The sequence below is a fragment of the Rhea pennata genome, chromosome 2, assembly GCF_028389875.1.
Source record: "Rhea pennata isolate bPtePen1 chromosome 2, bPtePen1.pri, whole genome shotgun sequence".
NCBI classification, from domain to species: domain Eukaryota; kingdom Metazoa; phylum Chordata; class Aves; order Rheiformes; family Rheidae; genus Rhea; species Rhea pennata.
In genome coordinates this window covers 74,473,602-74,486,405 of record NC_084664.1, presented here as the reverse complement: position 1 = coordinate 74,486,405, position 12,804 = coordinate 74,473,602, and the positions used below count along the sequence as shown (strand labels likewise).

Sequence of the window (12,804 nt, the reverse complement as noted above, 5' to 3'; positions counted from 1 at the left end):
CTTTAAAGTGCTTTTCTCAGCTGATGCCTTGACCTTGTCTAACCTAGCAGCATGCTTGCACAGAAGTCACTTTTTACATTCCTGAGATTTCCTCACATGACATGAGATCGAAACACACACGCTGTGCAAATGTTTGGGTGTGCCATTTCTGGTTGAAGAACCAGAAATCTATGACCTCAGTACAACCACTGAGACTGGCTTGAGATTTTTGAATGGCAAAACAGATTTGTTTTCTGATTTTTCCATCACTTTTATTTTGCATCAAAGAATGCAAGTAAGAAAGAAAATAAACAGTGTAAGTTCCCATCACAAAAGTCTACACCTTTTCTTCCCTAAAACCAGCCATCTTTATGTAACTCCTATTAATTGCCTTACAGTCCTTCATGTCCTGCTTTATTCTCAATACATTATTCTTTAGCATATAAACAGATTTAAAATGACATCTTCTCAAGTGCTCAACCTAGTGCTTCTGTATAAAGCATCAAGTGCTTTTTTGACTGATTCTTTATCATATGAATCCAAACAGAAAACCGATACCAATATGCACTAAACTCTGGAGGAATCAATGTCTAAAATGTGTATCACTGGCTTATCTTTCAAATGCCCCCCAACTAATCCGAAAACCTGTAGTGCATGAAGATGACCCCTTTATAACACCAACCATCCTTGTCAACTTCAGACCCCAAAACAAGAGGTTGATCCTATAGTCCCTGTCTTGGCAAGGCAATGACTGGGTGGGTGGCACAGGGAAATTGTCTGGGACTCTAGTTATTTCTTTAAGAAAAAGGTTTGTGCTGCTTAACAGCTGCATATGTTAATACCTGGAGATGAAAGATTCATAGAAAGTAACTGGTCGCTTTGCTGACAGTCAAAATAAAATGATATTGTGACTAACAAAATATTAATACTGAAAAACCTTTTTACTCATAGAAGGCTTTATAAAGGACCAAGTGTAAGGCAAGTCAGTAGAGTCCTTTGGGGTCCTCGTGTTACTCATGTCCTGGTCAGAGCAATCACATGAATAGATGTTGTTCACAGCTGTCCCTAGCTTCTTCAGAGGCTAGTACTTTTAAAAGTATTCTAGAGGAGGGGATATTGGGAAGGATCTCAGATGCCGGAGGTGCTTTGATTTATGTGTTCGAACAGAAATGTCAGAATCCCTCCTGAGAGAAAAAGAGATGCTGGAAAGCATGTGTGCCAGCATCAGTTGGGCTGGATATTATTGAACTGAAGAGGCTCTAACAGAGACACACTGTAATTTAACTGCCAATTCCATACAAAACTGAGAATAATCACATTTTTCAAAATCATTTTTTTATCAAACCAATTATAAAATCAGATTCTCCTTTTGGTTAGAATCCTTTGGGCCTGGCTCCTAGCAAGACAGTGAAATTAAAAACAAATACAGGGTTCGATACTGTCTCTGCTCTAAGGTTCACATGATGCTGAGAAAAATGGCAGCCCTTTTGACCTCCTAAATAGAGAAACTGTTCCAGCCCGAATGACTGCTAGTACTGGAAACGCCAAATTGGGGTTTTCAAACCCCAGTATGGCCATGTCATATGTAACAGTCTCTGATGTGATGCTGGGCTTTGAAAGATACTGTACTTATTGAACTTGTAAGGTAATATGTAATGTGAATTTTTATGTGATTCTGCAAATTAAAGTTATGTGCCCTTGGCCTGGAGTCCTGTGAGTTGAAAAGGGTATTTCAGGCTCAAGCAACTCAAATACTTGCCAAACTTCCATGTTGACATATTACAAAATAATCATCTAGTATAACCTTTTTGTTAATCAGCATTCCAGATTCTGCATCCACTGCATTTTTTTCTAAACAGAAAATAAATAATATCCTTTCTTTGTGATTCTTACCCCCAAAGCTCATTCTTCATATTGCTTGAAATGACTGTAGGTTACCGCTGGTTCTCTCTGCCAGAAAATGTACAGCCTCACAAATGATAGAACTGTTACTTTAAGGTTATCCATTATGTATTTTATTCCAATGTTTATTATTGCTTCTTATGGAGTCTTCTAGTATTTCTGTGTTTATTGTGGAGAATACTAACAAATGATGCAACATTAGATTTAGAATAGGAGCTGAGATACAAGAGGCTTCAGTATTTTCTGAAGGACTTCCAAATACGATTTCTCTAACATTTTCATGCTGATATTTACTTTTCTTTCAAGTAGCAGTTTTAATGCTAGGATATAGTATTGTTCCACAACCTATTGTTCAGTTTGGAGCTATTTATCATATATAAAAATTCAGTCTTGATTTAAGTAGTGAGACACAAAGAGTTTCTTAAATCTGTTGTGACAGGTAGCTTTGCCAGATGTAGTCATCTGTACAAATGGTTCTAGAACTTGTTCCAATTTCTTCATCCTTTTTTCTACATAGACACTCAAGATGCTTGTACAATATGCTAATGAACACTCTTCTATAAAATTCCAAAAAAACCCTGTTTACTGTGATAAAGCTTTGCCTCTGTCAGTGCACAGCAGAAGTGGCCCCATCTTCTGGAGCTTTGCATTGTACCAGTTCTTCACTCTGCCAGTTACACAGCCTATCATCCAATTAATATGGGCCACAGTGCTTTGGCACGACATTTCTCTGCATTATGTAGAACTCAAATGCCCCTAAGGAAACATTGCTAAAGGCAAATCAATAGCATTGCTCTTATCAACCACATCTAACAAAGAAAATTCTGACTTGTTTGTCAAACAAAACCAGTATGTATTCACTCTTCAGTTTTGTACTGATAACATCCTGTATCAACTATTCTGTGATCTCACACAGATTATGATCTTACCCACAACTTAGTTAACTCAGTTCTCACCCAACTTTTTTCCTTTTTTAGTCTCTGGTCTTTGGGAACTTCCCTGGTAACAAAATCCAGCACTGGTGATTCACAAAGCTCTTTAAAAAATTAGCTAACAACTTTACTGATAAATGTCATTCAGCCAGCTTTAAAATGTTTGAATAATTACTATATTACATCTCTCCTAATTACATTAGCTACTGATGGAACAGAGATTATCTCATTGCTGTTGAAAAAGTGAATAAATCCTGACACCTTTCTCAAAATACAGAACAAAAATTGACCAGATGTTCTGTGTGTTCTGCAATTTTGATTTTAATTTTTTATCTGTATTAGCATCTGTGCTTCATGATTGGAAGAGTTTAGTTTGTTCCTGCGGGGTTATTCCTTTTATAGTTTTTACAGCTGGTCTGCTGGCCAAATATTGATAAGGGGTGGTTAGTAATTTTTCGTTCTTGCTTATATTTTTATCCTTTGTTATCAGCTTTCTCATTTTATCTTCTGTTACTTTCCCTTTTAACCAAATTGCATATTTAGTCCTTTCTTTTAACCAAGTTGTAACTTGGTAACCTTCTTTTGCTAGAGTTGTAGCTCTTAGGGGAATCTGCTAAAGCATGCTAAATATCTCTTTTAATCTTCACAACTTTCTTCCATACAGACTGAATTTAAGAAATTATTCTTATTCAGATGTGGTTACATACATTATTGATTGACACTGTGTTCTATTTGCATGAATATGAAATTAGATCATAGTCATTCACATCTAGGTAACTACCTCTCTTTTCAGCTCAGTGAGCAATTTATTTGCTCACTGCCAGAAAGATTTCTAAAACAGACTGCCTTTGTTGAATGCAATATATTGTTTGTGCAGTGCCTAACAGGGCTGCGAGTGTGTTGGAGACTAGAGGTTTCAGGGAAAAAAAAGAAAAAAAAGAAATGAAAAATAGGGAAATTAATGCAATATATTTTTTATATTTTGCTTACTCAGGACCAGAAAGATCAGAAAAGAGAGAATGGGCCTACAGGAAGGCCAGGAGTAGAAGAGATGCAGGAAAAATATCAAGGACCTCCTGGACCTCCAGGAAAACCTGGCCAAGATGGTCAGCCTGTGAGTATTGTGTGGCTATTGAAAGGATGTGTGTATTTTTAAAAGGGCAATAATCATTCATTACACCCATCTAAAGGACTGAAACTCCATGGCCCTGCATACTATCACCAGTTATACTTTCTCCAAGATGGGTTGTTAGCCCCATAAAATCAAGTTAGGAGTGTCACGTCTGTTTCACACATGTCAATGATTATAGAAGGGCCCAATAAGAGAGAATCCACAGAAAGCCTAAGGCAAACTCCTGATAAGGCAACATTTCAAATTCTCTAGTTCTTACCACTTGGACAAAGAGAGGAACACAGAGTCATAAAATCATGTTAATTGAAAGGGAACTCTAAATGTCTCCATTTCAACTTCCCATTCAAAGAAAGACCATCCTCAACACCAGATCAGGTCAACTATGCCTTTGTCTAGCCATTTGGTCCAGTTTTGTCTTGAAAATTTTCTGAAAACAGAAATTCCACAGACTGTCTGGGCAACCTGTTGCTTTGCTCTACCACCCTCCTAGTGGTCATGTTTGAGCATGTTCAAAGCTCCCTACCCTTAGTGGCGTCTGGATGTCCAGAATGTTTTATATTTCCTATCCTTCTTGATCAAGAATACAAGGTGCATCCAATTAAACGGAGGTGCAAAACAGATCCCATTGTAAAATAATATTTGTTCCCAGTTCTGCTCAATTTGTTCCCAATTTTGTCATGTCTTGATACATTAAGCTTTTTTCTCCTGTTTTCTTTCTCTCTTTTTTTTTTTTTTTTTTTTTTTACATTTCTAACAAGAATGTTTTATTTTAGGGCATTCCTGGTAAAAGTGGGTTACCAGTAAGTACCTTTTCATAAATATTTTGGTTAACTGAACTAAAAAATACAGTATCTTTTATCAGAGACTCAGCTAAGTTTAAGCTTAAGCAGTTGCATGCTTTCTCTGTGCGCTTTCTTGATAGGTAACTCTGGTGTTGTAGTTAACAGAGCTCATCTGTTAAACTCCCTCAGGCTGCCAAACTCTGAGGAGCACTCAGATTTGTAAGAGAAATTTGTGATTTCCCATTTGCAAAGAAAATAAGAGGCGTGACCTATCATAAGCAGCTCTACAATGAGTCCGGCACCGGCAGGGAAGATGTTTTTCTGTTTTATTTGCAGAGAGAAACTGCAAAAGAAGGCACACTCGGGCTTTTTCCAGAGTGAACTGCTTCGTTGACCCTCAACAGGGGCATGCTCCCATGATACCTGCCTCTAACATCACCGATACTAACTCTCCACACGATTCTCTCTCTTCAGCTCTTATGTAGAACCTGGCCTGTGCCACCTGCCCCATCAGTCCACTCCTAATCGTCACTATGGCTTCCATACTGGAAAAGCAACCTTTCCTTACCTGCTACTGTCACTTTCTGCATCTTTCCCCCTCCCTAAGACCTTCCTATCCAGAGGCTATCATCATTACCAGGTCTGCGCTTCCTTTTATATATCTCCATGCACCACTGCTACAAACTTCCTGTCCATTCCTGCCCCCTGCAAGAGAGCCTCGAATTAAACTGGTATATTTTAAAATATTAAAAAAATAAATCAAGGATCAGGGGATTCATTATTAATTCAGCTCATGCATGAATGCTGTCTGCACACACTGGTGGGATTCTTCAAATGTACAAAGGTGTCAAGGCCAAAACAATTATTTTTTCTGCTAGGAAAATAAAGGGACAGCACTTCAAAGTAACCTGTAGGTATGTTTGTATTGTCTCTATAGTTCCCTATAAAGCAAACAGTACTATCTTCTGTCACATAAACTTTGTCATAATCTTGTGAAATCAACTATTGTTCAGCATTTTTTATAGATACTGATGAGCAGTTGAAGTCCAGTCTTGCACATACCTGTGCTGCTTTACTATCAGATTGATGGGGCTTTACTGAACATGGCTATAAGTTTGATACCAGTAACTGCCTAATAAAAAATAATAGGAGAAAAAAAAAGCTTCAAGTCTTACAGATGCATTTTTATGCATAATAAGTTTGTATAGTCAATCTTTAAAATGAGCACAATAGTAAGATTTGAGCAGCAGAGTCCACAAAATGCCATTAAGTAAAATAAATTTGAGATTCATTTGTCTTCTGAGTCTTTTTCAGTGTTCTAATTGAATTCATAAATAGCATCACTTTATAATAGCACTAACTTTAAAGTCAGTAACAGATTTCTAACCTGTGATCAAGACTGTCTAGAAAGAGTATATGCATATTATGTATGGATAAGATGAACATATATAGAAAAGTTATTTGGGATTAATTTGACTACTGGAGTTTAGAACAGAAAATGAGACCAAATGCTATGTAATACCAAACATCCCATGTCAAATACATGTCCTTAGGAAGCATCTGACTCAGTAGGAAACAAATCTGTTCATGTTGGTCAGGGCAAGATTTCAGGAGAAGCTGGAAACAGGCTAATGTAAGTAGCATGATTTGTTGTACTCAGAGCAGCAGTTTGTAGTAGTATATGACCAGTATATCTTATTGTTCTCTTCTCTGTTGTCTTCAGTATGAAATTAAAAACAGAGTTTTTCCAGATGTCCATTTTCTCATAATTTAAAAGTCATTATGGAAAAGGCAGAATTCTAGTTTGAAATCTTCTGCTGTTAGCAAATTTAGCAACTGTGGAATAAATGAGGACTTTCTGGCCTCTTAGATACATATATGGCTAAGAGAAAATTTGAAAAGGGCTTTTCACAGACAGCTGTCACTTTTTGTTCTAAGGGAATATAGTTTTCAAATCATCAGTGCTGGATGGTCCATCCAGTTGGCATCCTATCAAATCTAAACACAGCCTGCCAAGCGTTTCCATCCACATCCTCCAAGCAGGCTTCACTGCTGCTTTGATGTGGGAAGAGAGGATGTGGTGAGAGATGCATTTTGTGCACTATCATCAGCTGCTTAGAGCTGTAAATTGCTACTCTTACTTCCATGTCTCCTCCCATTGCATCTAAGCAAGTGCTTAAAATCTAGCACTGTTACATCCAGCTTCTGTTACTAAATGTGGGGTCTGTCTGACCTATGAAAAAGATCATGTCTAATTTTAAAATATATATATTTTTTTAGGGAAAAAAAGGACTTCAGGGGTTGCCAGGGCTGAAAGGAAAAGCAGGCCTGAAAGGAGAAAAGGTAGGTGTTCTGTTAAGTTTCCAGTGATCAGTCAGACATCATTTATGCTTGACATGCATTAATTTGGTACACTCAGAGAAAAAAAAAATCAATAAATAATAGGGAAGCACAGGAAGAATTTAAACATCCTTCTGTTCACTCATGCATCTGCATAAAGGCCAGTCATAACAGACCAATCAGGATATTTCAAGAAAATGGAAAATTTAGGCAATGGGAAAAGCTGAGATTTCAGAGAAGAGCTGTTAAATATATGTAACACAATAAAGAAAAGCCAATTGTTATGTATAATTGCACAATTTACTCTGCTGGCTAAGTGATTTAACAGTGCCATTTTGATCATATCAATCTAAGGAAGTGAACACAACTAAAATATGAAGTAACAATGAAATCTGAGATAACAACTTGAATCTCTTCTGAGCTGAAGTGAGCTATAATAGATTAATCTGTCATTAAAGCACATGTTCCACACAAGACTGGCATTCAGCCAGTTAGTCCTAGGAACAAATTAATCATTTGTTTGAACTAGTTATCAAAGCAATTCATAAATTCACAAAGCATACACCATATAAAGCTCATGTATTCAATTCAAAAGAGGCCAGAATCATTTAAAAGGTAAAATTCATTTCCAGTATATGACAGGTCATTGAGCTGCCTGAAGAACTACTATAGCCCCTCTGTCAGAGGCTTAATTTTCCCTATAGTATTTGTCAACCACACAGCAAAAGAGCAGAAAAAGATGGCCTAAATTTTATTTCACAGTCAGCTTTCCAACTTTATAGGAAATCTGCACTTGCAGACATCAGTCATTTCCAGTACACTTGGTACCGACATTAACAACTCAAGATAGGATGCTTGGTCTATAGCAAGACTGCTTTGCATTAGAACAAAACAGGAGAAGGTTTCAAGATAAGGATGTTTACATTTCTTCTACTTATGAGCAAAGGGAAAAAACAGCAGGAGAAGCGTTGTTGTGCAATTGCTTCAGCTACAGATATTGTTAGCAACCATTGTGTCCTCCAGAAACAAGCACTACATCTACATTGACAAATGAAACCTGCCTAGGGACTAACTGAATTGCTGATACTGCTTTCTTACTAGCATGCTCCATGACAGCATTTTGGCCCATGTCAGCTAGACTTCTCCCAGACTATGCCTGGGCATGGCTCAGGGACAGCATGGATCTATGACTTTTCCCAACATGCTGCAATATGACACTGGGCATAGTTTGGCTCTGTCCATACTATGTGCTCCTCCAATGCTATCCCAGTAGGATTTTTACTTTCCAACACTGATCATGTTGATGGGCAAAAGTGTGGTTCTCACATTATTTCACGTTCACTGCACCAAAAGAACCTCACACAAAATATTAGCTTTGAAAGCACATGGCTGAAAGGAGGCCCAGGCCCAAGTGTTACATACAACGAACAAAACCAATCTGCTCCAGCTGACCTCAGGACCAAAGAATGGTCCCTAACCTTATTTTGTTCAGCAGAACAGACATAATTAAGGACAATATTTTGGCAGGAGAAGAGGCAGTTTATCCCTAGTGAGCTGACAGATCTGGGAGCAAAAGATTCCTGTAATCAATTCCTGACTATATATGGCTACTTTAGTCAAGCTGTCTTAAACTTTATCTCCCATTTTTTAAACTGGGCTAATACTTTCAAGGAATACTTCAAAGCAGTACTTTGAAAATAATTTAGTGGATGTGTGCAAAGCACTGTTTTACAAGTGCTGAAAATCCTGGTGATATGTTGAAAAACACTAAGGAACACTGACAGCTTCATCTGCTGAGCTTTTTCCTGGGTGGATTTTAGCTAGATCCAATTCCTACAGCAGAAAGTGGGAAGGAGAAGAAAACACTGCTTTGTCCCTCTTTTACATATGTGGGATAATTTTTTAATTTTTGTCCAGAAAATCATATCATGATCCCAAACAGTGTGACTTCTTGAGATCTATTATGTTGGCAAGCTGAACAAAATTTAAATAATTTATCTATACACAAAACATATTCACACCAGCTATGTTCTCTAAAGACAGCCAGAATGTTTTCAGCATAATAATATTCATAATTCTAGGAACAGTAACAGGATCTACCTGCCTGTTTCTGGCTCTTCTCACTGAGGATGAAAAGCTGGAAATTAATATAGTGCCACATGCAGTGAAAGGTGGGGAGCTGGCTATCCTTGGTTTATCATTTGTTTCACTGTAGTCTTTGTTCAGTGCAAGATACAGCCATGAGATGCTTCTTGGGAACGCATATAATCAGTGTTTTCTAGACATGACTGTGATCTCGATGTAAAAACTAGGAATTTTTTTTTCCTTTAATACATGCAACACAGGAAAAACTGCACAAAAACAAGCACAAAGTCCTGACAGGAGCTAATGTAATGATCACTGAAAAAAGCAAAGAATCTATTAAAGCAAATAAACAGCATCTGTAAAAGAGCATGCTGACAGACAGTGAAAATAGCCCCAGATTAATTAAACACACTCCCTGTGAATATGACTGAAGAATCACTATAGGAACCATTTGAGAAAGCCACAGGGAACGAAGAAATGAATGAATACATTTATCTAATGAATTCTGGAATGCAAAGAGCCTTCTGACCGAGAGGCAGGTGAAAATCTGTGTTTCCTACACATGACCAAATATATTAATTTAGAGAATGTAATTAAAATGCTTGTATGAGTGGAAAGAGATGTAATCCCAGATAATGGATTGGCAAGACTGAGGGTAAAGCACAGATCCCTAGAGTCAGTAACCTCTCTGTGGCTTCCAGCCCCTTAAGAAAGTTTTGTGTCAGTTGGGCTGGTTTCCCTCCTCCTTCTGCAATCTGGGAGGCAGATCACCTCCAATAGCTCTGCAGGCTCAGGTGGGTGGGCCTTCCCACTCGTGAAGGCTAAAGAAGCTCCAGTATAGAGCAAAGAGTTACTAGCTCCTCCCTTTTCTAAAAACATACATCTGCCCTGAAACTAGGAATGCCATGTGAGCAGGCTGTCCAAAATTCACACTGAGAAACTCCTCAGAACTGTGAACTGGAGTTATTGAATGCCAAAACCAAGAAATGTGAGACAGTCAAGGAGGGAGAGGTGGGGACTATATCCAGCTCTCTTGATATTCCACTGTCTGATATACCAGGTAAAAAGCAAGTGGAATACTTCACTTTTAGATACATACACAGCATTAAAAAAAAAAAAAAAAAAAAAAAAAAAAAAAAAAAAAAAAGAGGGCCAAGTATTCAATGAAAATAACGTGTACATCAAGCAAACATGGTATTTTGCATTGTTTGTATTTATGATACCAGATACCATTGGACTTGTGTTTTGGGGGTGCAGAGACAAATCCATCCAAAAGGGTCTGAACACAGTGGCCAAATCTGGCTTAATGAATTCTCTAGAAAAAGAGGTGCAAATTGTTGAGAATTTAAAGTATATTATAAAAGGCTTTCATCTTTGGACTCCAAATGTTGAGTCACAACCTCAGCTCTTGAGCTGAGTGAGGTAAAGTTGGAGTTGAGCAGAAATTTTGATACAATTCATAAATATCTTAAGCAGGTGAGAGGTACTCTAAGCAATGCCAGAGAAGAAGAGATTGTAGTAATTATGAGAAAAAAAAATGACAATCGGTACTTTTGCTGTCTTGGCACTAGATAAAGGTCAATACCTAGAAAAATAAGCATTAAATGTTGGTTTCAGAAAAAGTATCACAGCTAGAGTAATAACATTAAGAAAGGTATCTATTAACTACCACTGTCTGACCATATTATTTATTTATTTGCTTGTTTATTTATTTATGGCATATTATATCCACTAAAAATGTGTGATACACAGTAAAATGTAGTTCATGAAAAAAATATGTAATGTCTAATACTGTTGATGCATCCTGAACACTCATGTATTCATTAGAGATTTTAGAAGGAAAAAGTCCTTCCTTTGCCAATGCAGAGAACATTTTTCTTAGGAGCTTGTTTTAAAAATGAACAATTTTAACTCTGTTCATAGCATCTAGGCAGACATTTTTATTGCTTCTTGCATCTACAAGCTCCACAAAGACTGCAGCTAGTTCTGAAAAACCCTGCTATGGTGGAACAATAACTTGATGTCATGAAACCCTTGCTGATTCATATTCATTCCTGTCTTAGGGTGATCCTGGTGAGGGATTTCCAGGACTCCCTGGACTACCAGGACCCCCAGGACCATTTGCTCCTTCCAGAGGAGTTGTGAGTATTGGAGGGCTCTTTCAAAGTTTGGCTTGCCACAAAGAAAGATAAAGCTAAATAGATTTTACCTGGGAAAGTAACTTGCTTGCCACAAAGATCACCACATTTTCTAAAACACTCAAGCAGAAATAAAAATAAATGTCTAGGTTAAGTGTGTGCAGCATATTCTAATCTACATAAAGACAAATATTCACATTTTTAAAAGCAAGTCTCTGTGCTTACTCTCCTGTGCAAAAGCAAGAGTACATGGAAGAACAAGAGACAAAAATTTCATCAAAAGGCATTATAACTGAATTATTCATTTCTTCCCCACCCTGAACAGGGGAATGGTTTGACAGTTACTTATGTTTGCTATCATTAAATATTGCAACACATACTAGTGTGATGACAGTGTTCATATTTTGCATGCTCAGTATACTGAAATTGTAAAAGAAAATATTTCAGATGCATCTCTGCCTTGTACATGGGCTTCTCCCACTGTTTCCACGAGGAGACACATGTATGCAGCCATAGAAAAAGCTTCATATAGCTTTTCAATTCATGTCACTGGAATTGATTTTACAGATAGATAGATATGGTTTCCACTGACACCAGTTGCAGTCCTGTGACTTTAAAATAAAGCTATTTGTCATACTCAGTATTCTGAGTATTTCACAAATAGTCTGTAGCATATTCCAGAGAGAAAAACTGATGCTGTACTGAGGGCTGCCAAATTATGTCCATCTGTTTCTATAGCACAAAATTGAGTAACATTGCTATGAAGGGCTGCTTGAATTTACCTCACCAGGATATGATACACCCCCCATGCCTCTTTTCACACTCTGAGTAAATGTAATGCTGAGCACCTGGTCCTGCACCACTTTTTTCTTTTTTTATTGTCCATGGGAGTAAGCCTTGAAGCCTTTTATTCACAGGTGAAGTAAAAGAAATCTCAGTGCAACCAGGAAATGCACCAGTGACTCTTGAGCTTTTGAAACTACAGATGACGCAGATACTAGCTCTCTGTGTACTTCGAGCTGTAGTTTGTAAAGCATATGCAGCTATGAAATTCATCAGGGATTTGCAATGGGAAGCATCTGTAATTAATTGCCTTTTGTATGAATTAACATTATTTCATTTTAAATGTGGTAGAACTCACACATATAGAAAAGTACTATTTCAGCTGCCAAGGACTGTTGGACATCTTGGTTTATTCTTTTTAATTTTTTTAATTATGAGTTCTATAAAACTTTTATAGTACTTTTAAGTTCTGTAATTTAAAAAATAGCCAGCTGGATTTCATTTCACTTTCCTTTTATTATTCAGGCCAATAGTGGCAAATTTTCCATGAAAAAGATTTTTTTTTAGAATCTGAAAAAATACTTTTGTAGCATCTATGCTGATTAAACCTTACACTAGATATATTCCATGTATTTCTGTATATGTTCCATAATATGAAATATGGCTTGAATCTAAGCTGAAGAAATTTGGGTCCATGAAATTGTCTTGTAGATGAGTACAGCCGAACTGTG

At 37.2% G+C, this 12,804-nt stretch overlaps 1 protein-coding gene across 2 annotated transcripts in view; it reads left to right on the top strand.

Moving 5' to 3' along the window:
* The window catches only part of LOC134137146 (collagen alpha-1(XV) chain-like), a 157,164-nt gene that overhangs the window by 68,367 nt on the left and 75,993 nt on the right, over nt 1–12,804 (top strand). For both annotated transcript variants that reach the window (XM_062569760.1, XM_062569759.1), the window contains exons 8-11: nt 3,808–3,927; nt 4,719–4,745; nt 7,008–7,070; nt 11,216–11,293. In XM_062569760.1, coding sequence (XP_062425744.1) covers nt 3,808–3,927; nt 4,719–4,745; nt 7,008–7,070; nt 11,216–11,293 — 288 coding nt within the window. The remainder of the gene's footprint in view (nt 1–3,807; nt 3,928–4,718; nt 4,746–7,007; nt 7,071–11,215; nt 11,294–12,804) is intronic.